At 41.9% G+C, this 27145-nt stretch overlaps 1 protein-coding gene across 3 annotated transcripts; it reads left to right on the forward strand.

The window, feature by feature from the left end:
- The first annotated feature begins 1048 nt into the window (after positions 1-1048).
- hps1 (HPS1 biogenesis of lysosomal organelles complex 3 subunit 1) lies at positions 1049-22125 on the forward strand. 3 transcript variants are annotated; one of them, XM_090217215.1, is made up of 18 exons: positions 1049-1272; positions 2068-2231; positions 2533-2667; positions 6283-6425; positions 6522-6630; positions 8289-8449; positions 8861-8963; positions 9050-9146; positions 9262-9422; positions 15203-15370; positions 15550-15726; positions 16114-16190; positions 18248-18388; positions 18592-18656; positions 19295-19440; positions 19776-19889; positions 19995-20077; positions 20176-22125. In XM_090217215.1, the coding sequence occupies exons 2-18, from the start codon at positions 2115-2117 to the stop codon at positions 20336-20338; spliced, it is 2160 nt and encodes a 719-aa protein (XP_090073341.1). In that variant the 5' UTR covers positions 1049-1272; positions 2068-2114; the 3' UTR covers positions 20339-22125. The 3 variants fall into 3 exon arrangements, with proteins under 3 accessions (XP_090073341.1, XP_090073340.1, XP_090073339.1); XM_090217214.1 differs by having other exon boundaries at positions 1069-1272; positions 2102-2231; XM_090217213.1 differs by having other exon boundaries at positions 1080-1272; positions 2102-2231; positions 8289-8497.
- The last annotated feature ends 5020 nt before the right edge of the window (positions 22126-27145 follow it).

Here is a 27145-nt window from a genome sequence, read left to right on the forward strand (position 1 = left end):
GCACACACACACACACACACACACACACACACACACACACACACACACACACACTGTTTATCCATTTTCCATTGATCCATTTTTGAAACATTTAAGGATTTCTGCAGGCCACTTTGCTATGTTTACTCTGTGTATACAGTAGTCAGCTTAAAAAAACGTCCATGAACATCCAGCCGCTGGAAACTGATTGTACAGATTAGTAGCTAGACCCAGAAACATGAATGGTCTGCCAGAAGCCAAACTCAGACTATTCAGAGTATTCTAGAATGTCCCCACAGGCGCAGATTTGTTCTGCCCATTAATTTATAACCTTTTAAGATCCTTTTTTTAAGGAAAAAGGAACGTTCCAAAATTCCACTAGATCTCCATTTGTGTGTGTGTGTGTGTGTGTGTGTGTGTGTGTGTGTGTGTGTGTGTGTGTGTGTGTGTGTGTGTGTGTGTGTGTGTGTGTGTGTGTGCGTACGTGTGTGTGTGCGTACATGTGTGTGTTTCTTTTTACTTTGCTCAAAGATAGTTGCATAATCAGGGTTAAATTTGTATAACTCTGAACATCCTTTCTAATAATAATGATGTGCCTGTCTTGACAATGAAACAAATGATTCTGCTCAATATGTAGGCTAGGCTACTTATCTCATGTGATACAATAATGTAGGCCTATGAATCTCACAAGGAAGTAAGTGAATGACACATGAAATCTCTCTCCATGCACGCACGTATGTACACACGCACGCACACACACACACCAAAGACACACAACACCATAATACATTCAATGAATACCAGATCATTACAACTGTGTCAGAATCATGGCTTTAGTCTAGTCTTCAGCACATGACTTTAACTCACCTAATTATCTACCCCCAATGAAAGGATTACCCTTAAAAAAATGTTTTTAAAGGATTATCCTTTCACCGCCTGGGAACCAACGTCAAAAACTAAACACTGATCTCTAGTCAGTTTTATTTTACCTTCGCCGTTTCTAAGAGAACGCATCAGGAGGGAAAACTGATCATAGACCTGCGTTTAATTTTGAGTCATATATCTAGGAGGAGCTTAGCTTCCGCTGTTAAAGCGCTGTTAGTGTCACATGATTCGGCTCCAAGATTCACCACGGAAGCTGAGTTGAGAAATGTTGCGATAGAGTTTCAAAGTATGATCGTTTATAATCGGAAAGCTAAGGGTTTCGAACGAAGAGGTACATTTGAACAACATCTGATTAAACTGGTGGAAATCACGGAGGGGTAAATATGATGCATAACTGATAGGCCACAGGTAAGTTACTTTGTGTAACGTGTTGTTATTCTTATAGCCTACTGATGGGTGCAAGAATATCCTAATAGAAATGAATTGTGTAAAACATATATTTGTCACGTTGAATATGCCTATAGAATAGGCTAATGTCAGCTATGTGCATGACATATTTATAATGTTATTGTATGAGCGTTAGAAGGCAAACTTCGAAGTCCCATATGGGTAAACGCTATATTTTACGTTGCGCTACCCCTGTCCGACCTGTCAGCCATGCGTTGGTGATCACTGAAGACAATCCGCATAGTCTGGATGTTTGACTCGTGTTGCATGATAGAGTTTGGCAAGGCTTGGTGCTCTTCTTATTTACCATGCTCTTCATCATATGACCACTCTACAAATACATTTATCAGAGAATTAATTAAATTATGAGTAAATTATGAGTAGAAAATTGTAAGTGGTTTGTCCTCTTCATGAATTCCACATACATTGTTGATATGAGAATAATTTATGTTATTCCCTCATACCAGCTATGTAAGTAGAGCCAGTTATACAAACACTGTTATTCTGTTTTCCAAGATATCACAAATGTGGTAACTCCATTATAAATCTATCTTTGCATGAAGGCTAATTTCTATCCAATTGCAGTGTAATGTTGTTCCGTGGTTTCCTGTAATATGGCAAAAAATGAGCTTCTTACGAATCATTTGCTTAGCCTATTTAAGGGCTGTGTGTAGGGCAAAGAATTTTTCAAACTGTAAGCTTACTGTGTCTTGCCTAGTTAAATAAAAAATAAAACAAAACCTGCATATTCTGCAGATGACAACAGTGCTGGTATGGTTGGTTGCTACAGATAAGATCCCACTATGAAGTGTCTGCTGATAGCCAGCGAGAGCGCTGAGGTCCTCTTCTATTGGACAGACCCAGAGTTTGAACTCAACATCCAGGAGCAGTATGGCGCGTCACAGGAAGAGGGGGAGAAGGTAAGACGGGAGCGGGCGAGGGTTACAGGATGGTTCAAGTCATCTTGTCTATTACATTAATATAGAAGCAATGATAGCATATTGCATATATGGATTAACCCAAATATCCCCAGTGACCTCATTCATATCACGTTTCTGTGACTTGCTGAACTCTCTGGTCTGTCCGACAGGGGTTGTAGACATGTTGGCTGGTTCATGTAGTACCATAATCCCTCATAGTCATTCCAGAGCAGATTATTGGGGTTATGAGGAGAGATTCCGGTGAAGGATATGGTTGAGTGTCTCTTTCCATCCCTCCCAGCCACCAGCATTTGAGGACAGCATCAACACTCTGTTTGCCCCCATCATCATCTCCTGCAGTACCATGGTGGACAGACTGGGAGACAGCTATACATCCTTTAGTACTGAGAACAACCACACCTATGTGCTACATCAGGTAATACACACACACACACAGGAAACTAATGTTGCGTCATGACACAAAAACACATCAACAGATACAGGGCAATTTGTGAGAGAACTATGCCCATAGTAAAGAATGGTCATAAAATAATTGTAGAGGAGAGTGGGGTAAGTTGAGCCAACCTTGTTTCTAGGAAACCATACATAAAATGTATCAATTGGCCATATATTTAGGAAGAGGTCATCATTTCATGGAGTCTGTGAAGAAGAAACCACATGGAAAAAGTAGTAAGCAAGTTGCATCCAAAACAATGGATTTTCACCAAGTGCAAACTAATTTATCAGGTAGAGGTTTGGTGATGCTTGTTTCTACACCAAAGTAGATATTTTTACGATTGTTCTGTATATCAGTTGGGGTCTCTATAAGATTCAATATGAGGTCTCAAACTTAGCATGAAAGTGCATTCTTGTAACTATGTGGGCTTACAGTGGGGAGAACAAGTATTTGATGCGCTGACAATTTTGCAGGTTTTCCTACTTACAAAGCATGTAGAGGTCTAATTTTTATCATAGGTACACTTCAACTGTGAGAGACGGAATCTAAAACAAAAATCCAGAAAATCACATTATGATTTTTAAGTAATTAATTTGCATTTTATTGCATGACATAAGTATTTGATACATTAGAAAAGCAGAACCTAATATTTGGTATATAAACGTTTGTTTGCAATTACAGAGATCATACGTTTCCTGTAGTTCTTGACCAGGTTTGCACACACAGCAGCAGGGATTTTGGCCCACTCCTCCATACAGACCTTCTCCCGATCCTTCAGATTTGGGGGCTGTCGCTGGGCAATACGGACTTTCAGCTCCCTCCAAAGATTTTCAATTGGGTTCAGGTCTGGAGACTGGCTAGGCCACTCCAGGACCTTGAGATGCTTCTTACGGAGCCACTCCTTAGGTGCCCTGGCTGTGTGTGTCGGGTCGTTGTCATGCTGGAAGACCCAGCCACGACCCATCTTCAATGCTCTTACTGAGGGAAGGAGGTTGTTGGCCAAGATCTCGCGATACATGGCCCCATCCATCCTCCCCTCAATACGGTGCCGTCTTCCTGTCCCCTTAGTAGAAAAGCATCCCCAAAGAATGATGTTTCCACCTCCATGCTTCACGGTTGGGATGGTGTTCTTGGGGTTGTACTCATCCTTCTTCTTCCTCCAAACACGGCGAGTGGAGTTTAGACCAAAAAGCTCTATTTTTGTCTCATCAGACCACATGACCTTCTCCCATTCCTCCTCTGGATCATTCAGATGGTCATTGGCAAACTTCAGACGGGCCTGGACATGCGCTGGCTTGAGCAGGGGGACCTTGCGTGAGCTGCAGGATTTTAATCCATGACGGCGTAGTGTGTTACTAATGGTTTTCTTTGAGACTGTGGTCCCAGCTCTCATCAGGTCATTGACCAGGTCCAGCCATGTAGTTCTGGGCTGATCCCTCACCTTCCTCATGATCATTGATGCCCCACGAGGTGAGATATTGCATGGAGCCCCAGACTGAGGGTGATTGACCGTCATCTTGAACTTCTTCCATTTTCTAATAATTCCGCCAACAGTTGTTGCCTTCTCACTAAGCTGCTTGCCTATTGTCCTGTAGCCCATCCCAGCCTTGTGCAGGTCTACAATTTTAGCCCTGATGTCCTTACACAGCTCTCTGGTCTTGGCCATTGTGGAGAGGTTGGAGTCTGTTTGATTGAGTGTGTGGACAGGTGTCTTTTATACAGGTAACGAGTTCAAACAGGTGCAGTTAATACAGGTAATGAGTGGAGAACAGGAGGCCTTCTTAAAGAAAAACTGACAGGTCTGTGATTGCTGGTTGGTAGGTGATCAAATACTTATGTCATGCAATAAAATGCAAATGATTTACTTAAAAATCATACAATGTGATTTTCTGGATTTTTGTTTTAGATTTCGTCTCTCACAGTTGAAGTGTACCTATGATAAAAATTACAGACCTCTACATGCTTTGTAAGTAGGAAAATCTGCAAAATCGGCAGTGAATCAAATACTTGTTCTCTCCGCTGTATATAGTCAAAATATTTGCCTTGGGCTAAGTTGAGCCAATGGTTGAGCCCATGGCAAGTTGAGTAAATGTAAGTGTTTTCTTCCCAGGCGTTGGGAAATGAGGTAACAACAGGGCCTGGCCTATGTTACAAGTGTTTTAAAAAGGTCAAAGTGTTTGTTAGGTGTTATGCCTGTGTTACAATATGATTAAAATACCAAAAAGTAATTGGGTTTGTGAAATAAAGATAGACATGGTTTTAAAAAGGTAGTGGTAATATTTCATTCAGTACAGAAATGTGTAGGTGGCTTAATTCACCCTGTCCAGCAACTCAACTTACCCCATACCCATGGTAAATTGTACTATTTAATGAAGCTGTCAGTTGAGGACTTGTGAGGCGTCTGTTTCTCAAACTGGACACGCTAATGTACTTGTCCTCTTGCTCAGTTGTGCACCGGGGCCTCCCAGCTCTCTCTTTCTGGTTAGAGCTGTTCTGTGAAGGGAGTAGTACGCAGCATTGTATAAGATCTTCAGTTTCTTGGCAATTTCTCAAAACAAGAATAGACTAACAAGTTTCAAAATAAAGTTATTATTTTCAGGCCATTTTGAGCCTGTAATCGAACCCACAAATGTTGATGCTCCAGATACTCAACTAGTCTAAAGAAGGTTCGTATTATTGCTTCTTTAATCAGAACAACAGTTTTCAGCTGTGCTATCATAATTGCAAAAGGGTTTTCTAATGGTCAATTAGCCTTTTACAATTATTAACTTGGATTAGCTAACACAACATGCCGTTGGAACACAGGAGGGATGGTTGCTGATAATGGGCCTCTGTACGCCTATGTAGCTATTCCATAAAAAATCTGCCGTTTCCAGCTACAATAGTCATTTACAACATTAACAATGTCTACACTGTATTTCTGATCAATTTGATGTTATTTTAATGGACAAAAAATATGCTTTTCTTTCAAAAACAAGGACATTTCTGTGACCCCAAACTTTTAAACGGTAGTGTATGTAGCTACAGTATCTTTGTTAGAAAGAATACTATATTTCCCTTGACAGAGTGATGCTGAATGTAAAAAAAAAAAAAAAAATATCAAAAATTACCCCACTCTCCCCTACAACTCATTTGAGCGCATAAGCCACTCAAATACAGTTCCTCTACTGTGCTGTAGTAAAAGTGAAAGCCTGCTGTTCAGTAAAGCTTCACATCATGTGAGCCTGCCTGAACCTCGCAGTAGTCATGGGATCAGACGGTGTGGCTCTGTAAATGGGTTACGATGACGTGGCCAATAGCTAACAGCAGTTCCATTCAGACCAAATGACTATCTTTTCTGCTTCTTGCCCCTACACCTTCCGGTGTTCACGGATCTCAAAGGACTAGATAGTTGTTAGCCATGTGAGTCTTCCAACAAACTAAGAGGAGCGTCCTCCATATTCCTTACACCAATCCAAGCCTCTCGGTTGTGTTAATAAAGAGCTTGGGACGTGTAGTACATCGCTGTGTGTGAATGGGAACTGATTAGGGGTGATTGAGTGATTGATTATTTGATTGATGAAAATATTGACTGATTGAGATGTTGATTGACAGTTTGAGGAGTGTCTGTACATCGCTGTGAACGGAGACAGAGAAGAGGGCGAGGAGGATCTGAAGAGGAAGATTTACGTGATGAAGAAGATGATTGAGGTCCTCTTCGGCATGGTTACCCTCAGCAGCACCCTAATCAGGAAAGAGTATGACATGACTCTTATCTTATGAAGTTCATTAGAGCTGTGTTTGTGTGTGACAGATGGACTTGTGTCCTAATGGGCTTTGTGGTTTCTCTCCAGGCTGCGTCCTCAGGACACAGAGCAGAGGACCAATCTATGGAAATATCTACAGAACCTCCTGGAGACCTACAGCCGCCTCCAAGAGCAGGACCAGAGCTTTTTAGTAGAGGTACTGTAGAAATAAGCAATAGGGCCAGATGGGGTGTGGTATATGACCAATATACCACAGCTAAGGGATGTTCTTAGTCACAACGCACTGCGGAGTGCCTGGATACAGCCCTTAGCTGTGGTATATTAAATTCACAATCTGACCCTCAAACCATCACGGTCACCTAATAATCCCCAGTTTACAATTGGCTCATTCATCCCCCTCCTCTCCCCTGAAACTATTCCCCAGGTCGTTGCTGCAAATGAGAACTTGTTCTCAGTCAACTTACTTGGTAAAATAACGGATAAATAAAATAAATATATTGGCTATACACCACAAACCCCTGAGGTGCCTTATTGCTATTATAAACTGGTTACCAACGTGATTAGAGCAGTAAAAATTGTAAAAATTGTAAAAATTGTCATACCTGTAGTACACGTCTGATATACCATGGCTGTCAGCCAATCAGCATTCAGGCCTCGAACCACAGTTTATAATGTGGAGGAAATTGTACTGTAAACTGTACTATACTCACTCTTCTCCCCAATGTGGAAATGTAGTTTTGACCTCCACGACAACATACAGTACCAGTCAAATGTTTGGACACACCACATTCAAGGGTTTCTCTTTATTTTTTTACTATTTTCTACATTGTAGAATAATAGTGAAGATGTCAACACTATGAAAAAACAGATATGGAATCCTGTAGTAACCAAAAAAGGGTTAAACAAATCAAAATATATTATGTTTGAGATTCTTCAAAGTAGCCACCCACTGCCTTGATGACAGCTTTGCACACTCTTGGAATTCAGACCAAAGGACAGATTTCCACCGGTCTAATGTCCATTGCTCGTGTTTGTTGGCCCAAGCAAGTCTCTTCTTCTTATTGGTGTCCTTTAGGAGTCGTTTCTTTACAGCAATTCGACCATGAAGGTCTGATTCACGCAGTCTCCAGTTGATGTTGAGATGTGTCTGTTACTTGAACTGTATAGCATTTATTTGGGCTGCAATTTCTGAGGCTGGTAACTCTAATGAAGTTATCCTCTGCAGCAGAGGTAACTCTGGGTCTTCCTTTCCTGTGGTAGTCCTCATGAGAGCCAGTTTCATCATAGCGCTTGATGGCTTTTGCGACTAAGCTTGAAGAAACTTAAAAAGTTCTTGAAATGTTCAGGATAGACTGACCTTCATGTCTTGAAGTAATGATGGACTGTCGTTTCTCTTTGCTTATTTGAGCTGTTCTTGCCATAATATAGACTTGGTCTTTTACCAAATAGGGCTATCTTCTGTATACCACCCCTACCTGGTCACAACAACTGATTGGCTCAAATGCATTAAAAAGGAAAGAAATTCCACAAATTAACTTTTAACAAGGCACACCTGTTAATTGAAAGCATTCCAGGTGACTACCTCATGAAGCTGGTTGAGAGAATTCCAAGATTGTACAAAGCTGTCATCAAGGCAAAGGGTGGCTACATTGAAGAATCTCAAATATATTTGGATTTGTTTAACACTTTTTGGTTACTACATGATTCCATATGTGTTATTTCATAGTTTTGATGTCTTCACTATTATTCTACAATGTGGAAAATAGTAAAAATAAAGACAAACCCTTGAATGAGTAGGTGTCAACTTTGACTGGTACTGTATATATAACGTATGTCTCTGTCTCCCTCCATCAGGCAGTAGAGAGGTTGATCCATCCTACTCTATGTGAACAGTGTATAGAGTTTCTGGAGCGTCGCTTGGTGCAGCAGATCAACAGTAGTGTGGAGAGAGCAGGAGAGGAGGTCCTCCATGCATTCATACTGGTGCACACCAAACTACTAGCCTTCTATTCCAGGTTACTGTCCATTTCTATTAAGACCAAACTACTAGCCTTCTATTCCAGGTTACTGTCCATTACCATTCTCACAAACCTACACGCTTTCTACACAAGGTTGACGGGCCACTGTAACGTCACTTTTTCACATAATAAAGAGCATTTTCACATAATGACATTGCAAATCACGTACAGAGGGAGGTGCCTCTGAATCAGGGTTGGGGTCAAATCAGGAAATTAACTGAAATTCCAATTCAGTTGTATTCATTTTCAATGCTTCCTCAATAAACTGAAAAGGTGGAGCTATTTAAAAAAAAAAAAAAAACATTTCTGAATTTTAAATTCAAATCACTTCCTGAATTGAGTGACTCGAATTGACCCCCAAACCTGCTCTGAGTACCTTTCTATCCACCCCTCTCCTCTCCCCCACAGTCGTAACGCTAGTACCCTCACCTCGTCTGACCTGCTGGCTCTTATCGTCATGGTGCAGAACATGTATCCTAGCAACATCGACCTGGAGGATACTGCCCCCGAGGTAGGAGCACTGAGAGTGAAAGAAGAAGAATATCATACTCTGTCTGAATGCTTCAGAAGTTTAATAACTGTGTCGTGTGTGTGCAGGATGTGGAGAACACCTCAGCCCCAGATATATTCTACACTCCAGAGCCTTCCCCTACTAATAGGGACTCTGGGACTGACAGGGACTCTGTTAATTCAGGTAGGTGTCTGTGCCGTGCTCTGTCATTTTTGCCTATGTGGCTCGGTGCAGTGATATGCTATACTTCCACTGCCTTTGTTTCAACTCACTAACCCTCTGCTCGCTCTCTTTGCAGGCAGGCATGAGGAGAGCAGGCATGAGGAGAGCAGGCATGAGGAGAGCAGGCATGAAGAGAGCTGTTATGAAGAGAGCTATCATGAAGAGAGCTGTCATGAAGAGAGCTGTCATGTGGGGAGCGGTACTCCTGTGTTCCAGTTTTTGGATCCAGACATTCAGGTGAGCTTGGGGGGGAGGGGTGTACAGTCATGGCCAAAAGTTTTGAGAATGACACAAAATCTGCTGCCTCAGTGTCTTTAGATATTTTTTATCAGATGTTACTATGGAATACAATTACAAGCATTTCATAAGTCTCAAAGGCTTTTATTGACAATTACATGAAGTTGACGCAAAGTCAATATTTGCAGTGTTGACCCTTCTTTTTCAAGACCTCTGCAATCCGCCCTGGCATGCTGTCAATTAACTTCTGGACCACATGGCAGCCCATTCTTGCATAATCAATGCTTGGAGTTTGTCAGAATTTGTGGGTTTTTGTTTGTCCACCAGCAGTCCAATCCCTGTACCTTTTGCAGAATATCAGTTTGTCTCTGATGTTTTTCCTGGAGTGAAGTGGCTTCTTTGCTGCCCTTCTTGACACCAGGCCATCCTCCAAAAGTCTTCGCCTCACTGTGCGTGCAGATGCACTCACACCTGCCTGCTGCCATTCCTGAGCAAGCTCTGTACTGTTGGTGCCCCGCAGCTGAATCAACTTTAGGAGACAGTCCTGGCGCTTGCTGGACTTTCTTGGGCGCCCTGAAGCCTTCTTCACAACAATTGAACTGCTCTCCTTGAAGTTCTTGATGATCCGATAAATGGTTGATTTAGGTGCAATCTTACTGGCAGTAATATTCTTGCCTGTGAAGCCCTTTTTGTGCAAAGCAATGCAATCCTTGCAGGTAACCATGATTGACAGAAGAACAATGATTCCAAGAACCACCCTCCTTTTTGAAACTTCCAGTCTGTTATTTGAACTCAATCAGCATGACAGAGTGATCTCCAGCCTTATCCTCGTCAACACTCACACCTATGTTAACGAGAGGATCACTGACATGTCAGCTGGTCCTTTTGTGGCAGGGCTGAAATGCAGTGGAAATGTTTTTTGGGGATTCAGGTAATTTGCATGACAAAGAGGGATTTTGCAAATAATTGCAATTCATCTGATCACTCTTCATAACATTCTGGAGTATATGCAAATTGCCATCATACAAACTGAGGCAGCAGACTTTGTGAACATTTATATTTGGAGCATTCTCAACTTTTGGCCACGACTGAATACTATGACGCAAGTTAGATATACTCAGGATTTTCTAAAGCTGGTCAGCTTCAGTTAGATGAACATTCCAACTCAGGCTTCATCCATGTTACGAACGTGGATGTTGATCGTGACAATTATATGTAACAACACCCTTAGCGTATTGGATGAAACACCAATACAAATCTAACAGCACAAAAAAAATAGATAAGCAATTTCCTCGTGGGTGATTTTTCATTATTGGATAGACATTTGTTGTGATATAGTGCTTTCTAGCTGTGGCGTATGTAGGGAAGCCAAACTTAAGTGGTCCAAATCATTCATCTTGGGGCAACAGGGGGAGCAGGGTTGCAAAATGCAATCATATCATTTTATAAAATTGTCTTTTTTTTAATTTTCAATAAAAAAATTATCCCATGTATTATGATAATTATCTGGTAAAAAAATGTGCAGGTGCACAAACAGAAGTATGCACCTCCTATTTTAATTTGCTCCATGGCTCAGGTGCCCAAATGGACGTTGAGACTTGTGAAGAGGAAGAACATTTCAGGAGTTTCTGAGTAATAAACATGCCATTTATTTATTTATTTTATTTCACCTTTATTTAACCAGGTAGGCTAGTTGAGAACAAGTTCTCATTTGCAACTGCGACCTGGCCAAGATAAAGCGTAGCAATTCGACACATACAACAACACAGAGTTAGTTACACATGGAATAAACAAAACATACAGTAGAACAAAAGAAAAAAGTCTATATACAGTGAGTGCAAATGAGGTAAGTTAAGGAAATAAATAGGCCATGGTGGCGAAGTAATTACAATATAGCAATTAAACACTGGAATGGTAGATTGGCAGAAGATGAATGTGCAGGTAGAGATACTGGGGTGCAAAGGAGCAAAATAAATAAATACCAGTATGGGGATGAGGTAGGTAGGTAGATAGATTGGCTGTTTACAGATAGGCTAAGTACAGGTGCAGTGATCTGTAAACTGCTCTGACAGCTGGTGCTTAAAGCTAGTGAGGGAGATGTGAGTCTCCAGCTTCAGAGATCTTTGCTATTCGTTCCAGTCATGGGCGAGCAGAGAACTGTAAGGAAAGACGGACAAAGGAGGAATTGGCTTTGGGGTGACCAGTGAGATATATCTGCTGGAACGCGTGCTACGAGTGGGTGCTGCTCGGGTGACCAGTGTGCTCAGATAAGGCGGGGCTTTACCTAGCAGAGACTTATAGATAACCTGTAGCCAGTGGATTGGGTGGTAACATTCAAATAAAACCCAGCCCTGAAAAGTATTTATTTGCACGTCATCTCATTGGGGAAACGCACAGCATTGATACGATTTCCGGAGCCAAGATGGCGTCGCTGTGAGAGGGATTGTTTTCTCGCTTGTCCAAGCAACTGAGGGTTAGGTGGTTAACAGTCTAATATTGGCTATCAATGTAGCAAGAAACTAACTATAACTTATTTTAGCTACAAATGGCAAGTTTAGCGTTTGTGTCAAGTTGAATGCGAAGAACACGACAGGAAAACAAGAAAATATGGAATATCCAAGCTTCACAGAAGACTGCAGGCATGCTAGCTAGCTACGGATGAGAGCCAGAGCAGCATGGATACACAAGATGTCGCTAGCTCAAGCAAGAGAAAGAACAGGACGGACCAGGAAGAGATCATTGCAACCTCTTTACCTCTGACCCCAATTAAAAATCCACAGGAGAAAAAAGTGAAAGAGGACAATTCCATGTCTGAACTTTTCTCTGCAATCCAGACCCTGACTACTAAACAAGACGCTACGTTCTCCAAAGTGTCCATCATAGAGCGGGCTACTGAAGAAACATCAAGAAAGATTGATCATTTGTCAGAGACTGTCCGTCAGCTTCACACAGTTGTGAACGAGAACAAGGATAATATAACGTTCCTAGAGAACGAGCTGAAGAAACTGCAATCCCCAAATAATGAGCTGTGTGAGAATGTAGCTGAACTTCAATGGTACTCTTGCAGGTGGGATCTGAAAATCCAAGGTGTAAAAGAGGTAGAGGGAGAGGAAATTAGAGAAGTAGTCATTACATATTTTTTATCCCTTTACACTTGTGTGTATAAGGTAGTAGTTTTGGAATTGTTAGCTAGATTACTCGTTGGTTATTACTGCATTGTCGGAACTAGAAGCACAAGCATTTCGCTACACTCGCATTAACATCTGCTAACCATGTGTATGTGACAAATAAAATTTGATTTGATATCCTGGGAAAGGTGGCTCCGTCCCCCTCGCAATGTCATCCTGCGCTTCACTATGCGCCACTACAGGGACATCATCTGGAAAATGGCCAAAGGGAACACGTTTCTGGATGAGAAGAAGCTCCGCATCAAAGAGGCTCTGATTCCGCAGGATCAGATTGCCAGGGAGAAACTGTGGCCAATTATACAGAAAGTACGACGAGGGAAAGAAGGCTGGGTTCAAGGGAACACGTGTTCACCGAAGGAAGAAAGATTACTGGCTAGCTCTGACATGAACCACACTTGAACTGTGAGTACTGCCAAGAGTACATTTACTGTACTGCCACGAGTAAATTTACAGTTCGAAGTACAATTTATGAACACTTGCCAACCCAAAAAAGATAAAAGGGATTTGTTATACTGTTAACCACCGCTACCTCAACTGAGTGTCGTTTTCTGTCCGATTAACCCTCTCAATGTTTACTGTTTGTTTTATTGTTCACATTACTACATCTGTCTAGTTTGTGTCTCTTTATTTTTTAATGCAGGAGTTTGTTTTCAACTCTCTCTATCGGTAGCCTGAATGCTAGGAGTTTGAGAGATCTTACAAAAAGAAAGCCTCATTTTTATATTGTAAACGCAGTAATGCAGATGTAGTTTTTCTTCAGGAAACTCATTTGTGTAAAGTGACTTGAAATTTTGGAAGACATGGCCTATTTCAGTCATGGCCTATTTCAGTCATGGCCTATTTCAGTCATGGATCAAACCATTCTGCTGGTGTTTGACGCTTATCCACAAGTTTAAAGGCAACATTCTAGAATCCACATCTTCACAGGATGGCAGATGGGTCATAGTAACAGTTAAACTTGACAATGCTATTTTCATCATCTTTATTGTAACTCACATGCTCTTTTAGCCCAATTTCTAATTCTCTCAGGAGATTTAAAAAAAACCTTTTTTACCCCTTTTTCTCCCCAAGTCCTCCGATACACAACCCAACCAAGCCGCACTGCTTCTTAACACAGCGTGCATCCAACCCGGAAGCCAGCCGCACCAATGTGTCGGAGGAAACACCGTGCACCTGGCAACCTTGGTTAGCGTGCACTGCGCCCGGCCCGCCACAGGAGTCGCTGGTGTGCGATGAGAATCAAACCCACAAATGCTGATGCTCCAGATACTCAACTAGTCTAAAGAAGGTCAGTTTTCAGCTGTGCTAATATAATTGCAAAAAAGTGTTCTAATGATCAATTAGCCTTTTTAAAATTACAAACTTGAATTAGCTAACACAACGTGCCATTGGAACACAGGAGTGATGCTAATAATGGGCCTCTGTATGACTATGTATTTATTCCATAAAAAATCTGCTGTTTCCAGCTACAATAGTAATTTACAACATTAACAATGTCTACACTGTATTTCTGATTAATTTGGTGTTATTTTAAAGGACAAAATAACTTTTGAACGGGTGTGTATATATGTAATGTATGTATGTGTGTGTGTGTGTGTGTGTGTGTATGTATGTGTGTATATATATATATATATATATATATATATATATATATATATATATATATATATATATATATATAACAATTTGTGCATGTATTTTCTTGTTTAAACCTGTGTTTTGTTTGATGTATGTAAGTTGTTGATCATTTTGTATTATGAAATATAATAATGAAGAAAACTGACACGGATTTCCATGAAGTTCCCACTTTGGATTTCCCACTTCAACCCCTAATCTACTATACCTTGACTAAAACGATGACTAATTTACTTAAATCGTTGTGCAACATCGTGGGTAAGCTCTGGGCATTGTCTTTCAGCTGAAAAAAAAGATTTTCGCTGTTGTGGTACAAAATGTCATACAAAAGTTTCAAATGTATTTTGGTATTACTAAATGTGTAGTGTGATAGGTTTTTAAACACACAAAAATGTTGATTTTATAAAATGTTTAATAAATAGTCTTCCTCAAATTAAGGGGATGATGACGGATTCTTTGTGAGAGGGAGGGAAGCTGATTTAAATTGGTCCTCTACTCGTGTCTCAGACACTTCATTCAGGATAAGTGAAGTTAGCCCTGAGTTAGCATGCCCCGGATCAAGTTAGTTCTGAAGGATTCGTTGCCACATTAATGTACCTGGCTAAAAGGTGAGCCACTTTTGTGACACCAGTTTTCCCGAGTTAACCTCAGAGTTGATGAAAGTTACCTTGCTATTTCCTCAAACCAGATTTGTAGTATAGGGCCAGGCCATTAGGACAAAATGGCAACACTGCATTACTGCACCAAAAAGAGCTGGATCCTAACTAGAGAAATGCATGTACCTTAGACTTTCTCATAAATCATGCATTTAAATTAGACAGACCTTGGAGGGTCATTTTATTTTATCTGTTTGAAACTTGCTCTTGCTCAAAGCTCTTGGATTTGCATGTTCTTTGGATTCTATATAGTATAACTTCTCATGAGATTAAATTAATGTAAATAACATTCTGTCTTCAGATGGCAGAGGACAGTCTCCAGACCCTGGAAGCTCCTCCCCCTGACCCCTCAAACCCTAGCAGAGTCTTCCTAGAGGTCACGCTGAAGGAGGGCTGCTATCCCATGATGCCTCACTCCATGTACTGTCTGCCACTCTGGCCGGGCATCACTCTGGTGCTGCTCACTAAGGTCTGTATACACACACATATATACACACAGACACACACATTCAAAGAGAAAGAGTAGGCAAATCATGCAAATCGCACAACTGTGGGTGTTATTTTAAATCAGACCAGAAGATGGCAGTAACTTGTCACTGAGATAAGACTGCTCTCTCTATCTCTCCCTCATTCCTTCTCTCTCTGTAGATACCTAACAGTAACCTGGCCATGTCAGTCTATGTGTTCCTGGAGGCATTTGCTAAGTTGGAGAAGCGTCTGAGTGAAGGTCTGGAGGGGTCAGCGGCCCGCGGCCAGACGTCCATACAGGACCTCCGCAACAAACTGGACAAGTTCATTAGGGCATTGGGAACCTCAGACATACAGGTGGGTGTAATGTCATTGAAAAGCATTTGATATGCTGCCAGTGACATTTAAAACCTCATTTCAGTTTGTGACAAAACAAGCAAGTATTGCGTAGAGAATCATTGTACCATCTTAACCTCTGTGAAATATATTTTCCATAACCCAAAATATTGTATTTTCAGCTATTTGAAGCTGGTGTACAAAACCGGAAGTAAGACGCAGAAAATAAACTTAAGAACGGGAAGCATAGAAATAGCACACATAGAACATATCTACAGCGTCTTAAACTTGCTTTCATTGAGAATGACAGATCTATAACACACAATTCTATGGTCAAGTCGCCCAAAATGTTACATAAAAACATTGCTAAAGTATTTATAACACATCTGCTGGTCTCGTCTCTTTCAGACGTCCCAGCTACAGAGTGTGTGGACAGAGTTTAAGAGCCGCGCATTCACCAGAGGAGGACCTGGCTTCAGCAAGGAGTAAGTGTCTTGTCTACTGCCACCTGCTCTATATGTCCCAATCCCATGTCGACCCCTAGCCCTGCTCCCTATGTTCTACTGTAGATCTGGAGGATTAGATACAGTGTGTATATGTGTGGGTCTACATTTTTTATATATATATATATATATATATATGAGTCAAAATGGGCCAGCATCCCTGTGGAACTCTTTCAACACCTTGTAGAGTCCACTCGTTACCTGTGTGTGTATATATATATATATATACATGCATACATACACACACAGTGGGGCATAGGGTCGGGCAAAAAAGTATTTAGTCAGCCACCAATTGTGCAAGTTCTCCCACTTAAAAAGATGAGAGGCCTGTAATTTTCATCATAGGTACACTTCAACTATGACAGACAAAATGAGGGGGAAAAATCCAGAAAATCACATTGTAGGATTTTTAATGAATTTATTTGCAAATTATGGTGGAAAATAAGTATTTGGTTACCTACAAACAAGCAAGATTTCTGTCTCTCACAGACCTGTAACTTCTTCTTTAAGAGGCTCCTCTGTCCTCCACTCGTTACCTGTATTAATGGCACCTGTTTGAACTTGTTATCAGTATAAAAGACACCTGTCCACAACCTCAAACAGTCACACTCCAAACTCCACTATGGCCAAGACCAAAGAGCTGTCAAAGGACACCAGAAACAAAATTGTAGACCTGCACCAGGCTGGGAAGACTGAATCTGCAATAGGTACGCAGCTTGGTTTGAAGAAATCAACTGTGGGAGCAATTATTAGGAAAATGGAAGACATACAAGACCACTGATAATCTCCCTCAATCTGGGGCTCCACGCAAGATCTCACCCCGTGGGGTCAAAATGATCACAAGAACGGTGAGCAAAAATCCCAGAACCACACGGGGGGACCTAGTGAATGACCTGCAGAGAGCTGGGACCAAAGTAACAAAGCCTACCATCAGTAACACACTACGCCGCCAGGGACTCAAATCCTGCAGTGCCAGATGTGTCCCCCTGCTTAAGCCAGTACATGTCCAGGCCGGTCTGAAGTTTGCTAGAGAGCATTTGGATGATCCAGAAGAAGATTGGGAGAATGTCATATGGTCAGATGAAACCAAAATATAACTTTTTGGTAAAAACTCAACTCGTCGTGTTTGGAGGACAAAGAATGCTGAGTTGCATCCAAAGAACACCATACCTACTGTGATGCATAGGGGTGGAAACATTATGCTTTGGGGCTGTTTTTCTGCAAAGGGACCAGGACGACTGATCCGTGTAAAGGAAAGAATGAATGGGGCCATGTATCGTGGGATTTTGAGTGAAAACCTCCTTCCATCAGCAAGGGCATTGAAGATGAAACGTGGCTGGGTCTTTCAGCATGACAATGATCCCAAACACACCGCCCGGGCAACGAAGGAGTGGCTTCGTAAGAAGCATTTCAAGGTCCTGGAGTGGCCTAGCCAGTCTCCAGATCTCAACCCCATAGAAAATCTTTGGAGGGAGTTGAAAGTCCTTGTTGCCCAGCAACAGCCCCAAAAACATCACTGCTCTAGAGGAGATCTGCATGGAGGAATGGGCCAAAATACCAGCAGTGTGTGAAAACCTTGTGAAGACTTTCAGGAAACGTTTGACCTCTGTCATTGCCAACAAAGGGTATATAACAAAGTATTGATTTATACTTTTGTTATTGACCAAATACTTATTTTTCCACTATAATTTGCAAATAAATTCATTAAAAATCCTACAATGTGATTTTCTGGAGAAAATAAATTATAATTTTGTCTGTCATAGTTGAAGTGTACCTATGATGAAAATTACAGGCCTCTCTCATCTTTTTTGCACAATTGGTGGCTGACTAAATACTTTTGTGTGTGTGTTTTTGTTTGTTTGTTTGTTTGTTTGTTGGTTTGTTTGTTTGAGCTAGAAAATATAAGCATTTTTCTGCTCTTGCGATAACATCTGCAAATCTGTGCACGCAACCATCAAACTTTGATTTGATTTGCCATGGGTCCATTTAGCATTTGGCAAGATGTGTATCATTATGTTATCTCTAAACTCTGTCCCTAGCCTGGTTCCCTGGTGTCGTACTATGAAGAGTCAGCTGTGTGGAGTCTACAGACAATGTTTCATCACAGAGAACACAGTTGGAGGAGGGAATCCACAGCGTCTATCACCCAGTCTACAGGACAGAGCTCTCACCATGGTGCAGTACGTATGAGGCCCAGGACTAGCTAATATTATTTCTCTCAATAGCAACCAACCAGTGCTGTATGTATTGTGTAAAGGCCTGTAGGACAGAGCTCTGGATACCTGTACAGTTGAAGATACTATTCTTATCTTCTCTATTCTCTCTCCCTCCTCTTGTCCTTCCTCCTTTCAACCCCCCCCCCCCCCCCCCCCCCCTCTCTCAGGGAGAAATTGATGGATTGGAAAGACTTCCTGTTGGTGAAGAGTAAGAGAAACATCACCATGGTGTCATATCCTGCCTCACATTAACCCCGCCCTCTGGAGCCATGTTAGAAATCTCAAATGGCCCCTTATTTCCTATGCTTGTGCTCCTAATATTATGAGGTTAGATGTAGGGTTGGTGTATTAAAGAGAAGGGGTAGCCTATACAAAGTCTTTAGAAGAGGTAGCGTTTGACCAAAACACCCAGTTGTTCTCCAAGAGGGTTGGCCACCCCTGATCTTGACTAACCGGGAGCAATAAGTAAATTATTGTAGAAACTCCCATTGTCAGGCTAAATCTCCAATGGTTTCAGTGCAGACCCCCATGTTTCCCCATTTCCAGAGCATTTTAAAGCAATAGGAGCTGATAGCTATCCATGAGGTATGTTGTGCCCTGGTGTGTCACAGACAGTTTTTATTTATATATTGGATGAAATGTCTACTGTATGTCACTGAAGGGGTAGAATGTAATCATGCAGCTCGTTGAAATCGAACCAAATGTTGCTACTGTACACTAGTTTGACCAGGTTGGACAGATATCTCTAGACAAGAGATTGTCAAGTGTATTTACTCCAGATGATGTTACTGTAGTGTTGTGGTATTAGGCTCTGTGTTGTACTGTATCTGTGTGTTGTGAGGTGTATTGACCTTAACACAGCGGATATTACGTACCTTGAGGAGTTCCCGGGCCTGATCCATTTCATCTACGTCGACCGCACCGCTGGTCAGATGATCGCGCCATCTCTCAACATCACAGACCGCGCAACCTCTGAGCTAGGAAAGGGGCCACTGGCTCACTTCATAAAGGGCAAGGTTAGACTGTACCATCTACACTGGTTCTAGAGGGTTGTCTAAGAGTTATCCACTAGTTTGAGATTGTAATCAACTAAAGTAGGCTCTCAATGCATATGGGAAATCAAAAGTTGCCTCTGTAAATGTAAAGCTGGTTTGATATTTTTAGTAAATGGATTTCACTGATGATTTCTCAGTCTCTCTCTGTATGTATATCTCTGTTTCTCTCCCTCTCTGTATCTCTTGCTCTCTTTCTTCTTTTCTTCTCGGTCTCTCTCTGTCTGTATATCTCTGTTTCTCTCCCTCTCTGTATCTCTCGCTCTCTTTCTTCTTTTCTTCTCGGTCTCTCTCTGTAGGTATGGGGCCTGGTTAATACATCGAGGATTTACCTACAGAAGGGTTATTCCACTGTCACTCTGAGAGATGGAGACTACTTCTTCTGCTACTTCCTCTGGTTCGAAAACGAAACGGTAAATTACCTCAATGTTGGGTATACCAAGCTGGATTTTTCCATTGGAATGTTCTAGAACGTCATTGTTTGTATGACCCTTGACCTCTGTCACCTGACCAATCAGGGCTACAAGCTGGAAGTAAAGGACCTGCCAATACTGCCCAATGACTCCGCCCCCATCGGAATGCTGGCCTGGGACTACTACAGGTGAGGAGGAGGTTCTCTGTGGGTGTGTGTATAATGCATTCTCTAGTATTCATGGCTGTATTACAGGAGTGTGTGTGTGCTCCTGTTCCCCTCCACAGGAAGCTGTTGCGCTACTACAGTAAGAGCCACCAGGGGGAGGTGGTGAAGTGTTATGAGCTGCTGACAGTCCATCTAGGAGTCATCCCAACAGAGTACATACTACAACACTGTAGTCAATTAGCACGCAAACTCTGGGAGCCCTCACGTATACCCCTACTGTAGGAGACACACACACACATAGATCACTGATTGTACAAAATATTATGTACACCTGCTCTTTCTATGACATTAACTGACCAGGTGAAAGGTATATCTTATTGATGTCACTTGTTAAATCCACTTCAATCAGTGCAGATAAAGGAGAGGAGACAGGTTAAAGAATAATTTTTAAGCTTTGAGATAATTGAGACATTGGTTGTGTATGTGTGCCATTCAGATAGTGAATGGGCAAGACAAAAAATGTAAGTGCCTTTGAACAGGGTATGTTAGTAGGTAGGTGCCAGGGGCACCGGTTTGTGTCAAGAACTGCAACGCTGCTGGGTTTTTCACACTCAACAGTTTCCCGTGTGTATCAAGAATGGTCCACCACCCAAAGGACATCCAGCCAACTTGACACAACCGTGAGAAGCATTGGAGTCAAAATTGGCCAGCATCCCTGTGGAATGCTTTCAACACCTTGTAGAGTCCATTCCCCCCGACGAATTAAGGCTGTTCTGAGGGGAAAGAGGAGGGGTATACAACTCAATATTAGGAAGGTGTTCTTAATGTTTTGTATATTCAGTGTATACACACACCATTACCGCGGTAATACACACACAAACACCAGGGAAGGCTGGTGGGAGGTGCTATGGCTGATGATTGCAATGGCTAAAAGGGAATAAATGGAAACCACATGTTGGTGACTCCGATCCATTAATACCATTCCAGATATTACAATGAGCCTGTCCTCCTATAGCTCCTCCCACCAGCCTCCACTGACACACACACACACACACATCCGTGACCATGAAACATGGTGCTACACATTCAACCCTGCTGAAACGTGTGGGCATCAGTGCCAATAAAGGATGTTTACAGGTTACAGTTTGTCCAACAATAACAGTGTGTATTCTATATTCCAAATCATCCTGTTCTACGATCTGCAAGTCACTGGTATGACATAGCCAAGTGATTGACCTTTAGCACTGATAAATACTGTTTGACTAGCACTTGTCCTGCTGCTTTTATGATACAATACGTCATTGTTGTCATCACTGGCTTTTCTCTGAATCCTCAAAAATACTTTATCCTTTCATGTTTTTGTGTTTTGTTTTTGTTTTTTGAATAGATTGTTTTACCTAGTGGATAATGACAAGTTCAAACTGCTTTGAGTCTTTTCAGTGATAGCAGATATTGCAGTTATAATATAATCTGTTTTTCTTTTCTTTCACCATGTATTGAATTCAGTCAATTATTGTATTTTTTTTCTTCTTCATTTCTCACAAGTTACTTTTCTAGAATGTTTCTGCTAACAATTAAAATGGGTGTTATAGTGATGACATGGCAGTGCAATGAAAATATGAACAAGTAACTCACACAGCTGAGCGTGAGACCAGGTGCATGGAGCAAACAATATACTTATTAAATATAAGAAAAAACTCCAGCACACTGGTAATATTGATGCTTTCAAATCAAGATTACTAGTGTGCTAGAGTTTATTTTTTCGAATGCAATAAAAAAACACTTCTTCTTGTTTCTTTACTTTAAACCCAGTTGAGCTGACAGACGTTTTGCACTGTTTCGCTATTGTTTTTGTCTTCAATCTAGTAAGAAGGCAATATTTTATTCATGTAGTAGTGTCCCCCCCCCCCAGAAAGTTAGGACCTTTGGCTTTCACCTGGAATTGTTTATTTATGCCAGAGAAAGAAAAAAGCCTTTTCAACCCATAAGATCTAGTACACAATAGAAGTATACTAAAACATATACAAATATGATGGTATGATAAAAATAATAAAAAATGTGTGAATTAAGCCTTTTCATACTTTATCAAATGTCCATATATAGTTAGAATCTATTTTAGGAACATCTACCCCATATATTTCACCTTCTTCATTACTTTACCAAACATATGATTTTAGTTATAGTCAAAATTTGTTACATTTGTGAACATCTAAATCAACATTTGGGCCATTTTAACAGCATGCCTCTCTGCTTTAGGGGATAAGGGCTATGTAAAGGGCTCTATTTATTTATTTATTTTTTCTGAGCTGCCGCCAACGTAATACTTGGACAATGTCGAAGTCCTCTGTCGAATAAACGTGTATTTGCCTCCCTCTGGTTGTTGGCTGTATCACAACCGGCCGTGATTGGGAGTCCCATAGGTCGGCGTACAATTGGGCCAGCGTCGTCCGGGTTTGGCCGGGGTAGACCGTCATTGTAAATAAGAATTTGTTCTTAACTGACTTGCCTAGTTAAATACAAAAATAATGCGGCCTACACACTTCTTTAAACCTAAAATAAGGAAGGTCCGGATGGCTGTCTTCTGACTTCTAAAACGGTGGGAAATCAATAAAATAAGTCATGTTAAGGTACATATTTTTAAAAGTAATTCTAGTGCCCGATTTTGGGGACTGTCAGCTTTAATGATCCCTTTGAGCATGGTAAAGTTATTAATAAGGCATTGGTTGGTATATCAATATACCCAATCACTAGAAAGATACATGTCCTTCCTAACAGTTGATGGAAAGGAAGGAAATTGTTCAGAAATTTCACCATGAGGCTAATGGTGATTTTAAAACAGTTAGAGTTTAATGGCTGTGATAGGATAAAACTGAGGATGGATCATCAACATTGTAATTACTCCACAATACTAACGTAATTGACAGAGTGGAAGAATGAAGCCTACACAGCCTTAAAATATTCCAAAACATGCATCCTGTTTGCAACAAGGTCTAAAGTAATGCTGCAAAAAAATGTGGCAAAGGAATTCCATTTTTGTCCTGAATACAAAATGTTATGTTTGGTGAAAATCAAGCATGTTGATGGCTGCATTTTATTATGGGTATGATTGTCATCGGCAAGAACTAGGGTGTTTTTCTGGATTAAAAACAATGGAATTGAGGTAAGCACAGGTGAAATCCCTGAGGAAAACCTGATTCAATTTGCTTTTCACCAGACACTGGGAGACAAATTCACCTTTCAGCAGGACAATAACCCAAATCACAATGCCAAATTTGAGCGGCCTAGTTACAGTTTTGACTTACATCTGCTTGAAAATCTATGGCAAGACTTGAAAATAGCTGTATAACAATGATCAACAACCATATTGACAGAGTTTGAGGAATTATATAAGAGAAATTGGCAAATATTGCACAATCAAGGTGTGCCAAGCTTCTAGAGACTAAGCCAAAAAGACAGCTGTAATCACTTCTAAAGGTGTTTTTAACATGTTTTGACGGGGGGTGAATACTTATCTCAACAAGATAAGATAATCTTAACAAGTGACTTTTTGTCGGATGCCCATGTTGCCTATACCTAAATCCGCCACTGCTCGCAGGAGTTACTTTTTGGTCTAAACTCCACTCACCGTGTATGGAGGAAGAAAAAGGATGAATACAACCCCAAGAACACCATCCCAACCGTGAAGCATGGAGGTGGAAACATCATTCTTTGGGGATGCTTTTCTGCAAAGGGGACAGGACAACTGCACCGTATTGAGGGGAGGATGGATGGGGCCATGTATCGCGAGATCTTGGCCAACAACCTCCTTCCCTCAGTAAGAGCATTGAAGATGGGTCGTGGCTGGGTCTTCCAGCATGACAATGACCCGAAACACACAGCCAGGGCAACTAAGGAGTGGCTTCGTAAGAAGCATCTCAAGGTCCTGGAGTGGCCTAGCCAGTCTCCAGACCTGAACCCAATTGAAAATCTTTGGAGGGAGCTGAAAGTCCGTATTGCCCAGTGACAGCCCCAAAACCTGAAGAATCTGGAGAAGATCTGTATGGAGGAGTGGGCCAAAATCCCTGCTGCAGTGTGTGCAAACCTGGTCAAGAACTACAGGAAACGTATGATCTCTGTAATTGCAAACAAAGGTTTCTATACCAAATATTAAGTTCTGTTTTTCTGATGTATCAAATACTTATTGCATGCAATAAAATGCTAATTAATTACTTAAAAATCATACAATGTGATTTTCTGGATTTTTGTTTTAGATTCCGTCTCTCACAGTTGAAGTGTACCTATGATAAAAAATTACAGACCTCTACATGCTTTGTAAGTAGGAAAACCCGCAAAATCGGCAGTATATCAAATACTTGTTCTCCCCGCTGTATGTTTGTTCTTGATGAATAAATTCAATGAAAACATTTAGTTGTTTCTCTGTAATTTTACATTTTAGTACAGAAACATTTTAGTACAGAAAGCTGTATAGTGTAAACAACATTTGTAACATAAATTTTTTTTTGTTTCAGACCGATAAATCTACACATATTTGTGTGAAGGTATTCGGCACCAGTCCCTGATTGGTTGTTTCACGGTATGAGACTGACAGGTATTTACAAGGTATCACTTGACGTACTTATAAATAATGTAATCCTCCAAAACAGTGTGTTCACAGGCCTGGAGTCTGGAGGCCTTGTAAAACGAAAGCTACTAGGGCTGACACTGAGGCAGTGTGTACAACTAAGAGCTTGTGGAATGAATGCACCTTGTGCTCATGACTCTGGATCAGGGTTTGTATCTGTGCACACACTTGTGTGTGTATGTAGGTGGGGTGTTGAGGGGTCATGTGTCGCCATGGCAGCCAGCACAGGGTATACACCACAAACACACACAGTAGTAGTCCTTTCTACTAGGGTTTCACATTGCCCCTCGGTGAGGCTGGCATTCCAATCAGGAAGTATAAGACCACTCAGACCTCCACAACACGGCTGGTAACCTGAGCAGACAAACTGACATTTAGACAGAGAATCTGTTTACTATTCAGCTTTTCTACCTGTTAGAACGGTTAGATATAGATTGGAAGTGAGGTTTGTAAAGTTGTTTCAACCACAGGTTGTGTTCCTGTTGTTTTGTTTTGTTTTCATTTCAACCCAGAATGGATGTGCAGTGGCCTACCAATGAGAAAAAAATTACTCGACCTCAAGAAATCTGAGGGAAGTGGAAATTATTATTTATTTAGCATGTTTTAAATTCTAAATTAATTATTTTATTTAATAGGTAACTTGCTATTGCCTTTTTATAAACAACAATGGAGTATTTAAAAATAACATTCCTTGCCCCAGGATACTTCAACAGGTGACTATCCAGGAAAAAAATGAAAATCTCTATTAACTCTATTAACTCTACTCTATTAACATGGCAAGTGGGACACTTTCCTGCGAGGCTATATATGACTGTGTGACTACATGTGACTCATTGACTGTATACAAAGCCATCAATGACGTCACACCATTCATTCTTCTGTGAAGACTCAATGGCACCTTTGAAGGTCAGGAAGTCAGTTTTAGCTTGCTAATATGGCATGTCAAGGTGGAGATTCTCAAGACATAACATGCGTAGTTTGAGCTACTCCAGGAAGTGACTTTGCAGGTTTCGACCAGGGCAAAACGACTGCCCCTGCTCATTGAGTATCTCAAGTTGAAGGCCGCTGGTACTGCAGGCTGCTGGTAGCAACAAAGTTATCCTTCTAACTTCTTCTGTGTGCGATTTAAAAATAATTGGTTAAAGGACTTACATCTGGTGTAATATAATTATTGGTACCATGATTGTCTTCCAATTTTCTTTTACACAAATATTGACCATTCACTATAGTGGGGAAGCCTGATTTCTGAAATCTACAGCCTGCAGTTGTAATGGGGTGAGTGACTGGTTGCTGGGAAGTCAGGCGCAGGAGAGCAGAGATGGGTGATAACCGGAGAACTTTAATATACACCCTGGCCCAAAGGCACAGGCGAGGCAGCACAAAGCACAACCACGGTAACATGAACCGGATTAAACAAAACAAAGGTTTGAAACAAACCTAGCGCAAGCAGGCCTGTAGCGTAACACCCTACACAAAGAACAATTCCACACACAGACATGGGGGAAACAGAGGGTGTGGGAAAACAAGACAAAACAAATGGAAAATGAAAGGTGGAGCGGCGATGGCTAAAAGACCGGTGACGTCGACCGCCGAACGCGCCCAAACAAGGAGAGGGACCGGCTTCGGCGGAAGTCGTGACAGTGCCCTCCCCTTGATGCGCGACTCCAGCAGCGCGCCGACACAGGCCTCGGGGACGACCCGGAGGGCGAGGTGCAGGGCGATCCGGACAAAGACGTTGGAACTCCTGCAGCATAGAAGGGTCCAAAACGTCCTCCACCGGGTCCCAGCATCTCATCTCCCCTCGCCCGACGCCTCGTATCCAGTATGATGCGAACGGAGTACACCGGGGCCCCCTCGATGTCCAAAGGAGGCGGAGGAACCTCCCGCACCTCAGACTCCTGGAGCGGGCCAGCCACAACCGGCCTGAGGAGAGACACATGGAACGAGGGATTAATAAGATAATCGGGGGGAAGTTGTAACCGGTAACTAGAGCCAGACTCGGTCGAGAGCCAGACCCTGTCCCCCGGTGCGAACACCGGGATCTCACTGCGGTGACGGTCTGCGCTAGCCTTCTGGCGCAGCACGGCCCGCTGGAGGTGAACATGGGTGGCGTCCCAGGTCTCCTCCGCGTGCCTGAACCAGTTGTCCACCGCAGGAGCCTCGGTATGACTCTGATGCCAATTCGCCAGCATCGGCTGGTACCCCAGTACGCACTGGAAGGGCAAGAGGTTAGTGGAGGAGTGGAGGAGCGAGTTCTAAGCCATCTCGGCCTAGGGCACGAATTCCCCGGCCGGTCCTGACAATAAGACTGCAGAAACCTACCCACATCCTGGTTCAATCTCTCCACCTGCCCATTACTCTCGGGGTTAAAACCCGAGAGGCTGATCGAAACCCCCAGACGTTCCATGAACGCCCTCCAGACCCTCAAAGTGAATTGGGGACCCCGATCAGACATTATATTCTCAGGC

The sequence above is a fragment of the Oncorhynchus mykiss genome, chromosome 23, assembly GCF_057628025.1.
Source record: "Oncorhynchus mykiss isolate SJ-2025 chromosome 23, ASM5762802v1, whole genome shotgun sequence".
In the NCBI taxonomy this organism is placed as follows: domain Eukaryota; kingdom Metazoa; phylum Chordata; class Actinopteri; order Salmoniformes; family Salmonidae; genus Oncorhynchus; species Oncorhynchus mykiss.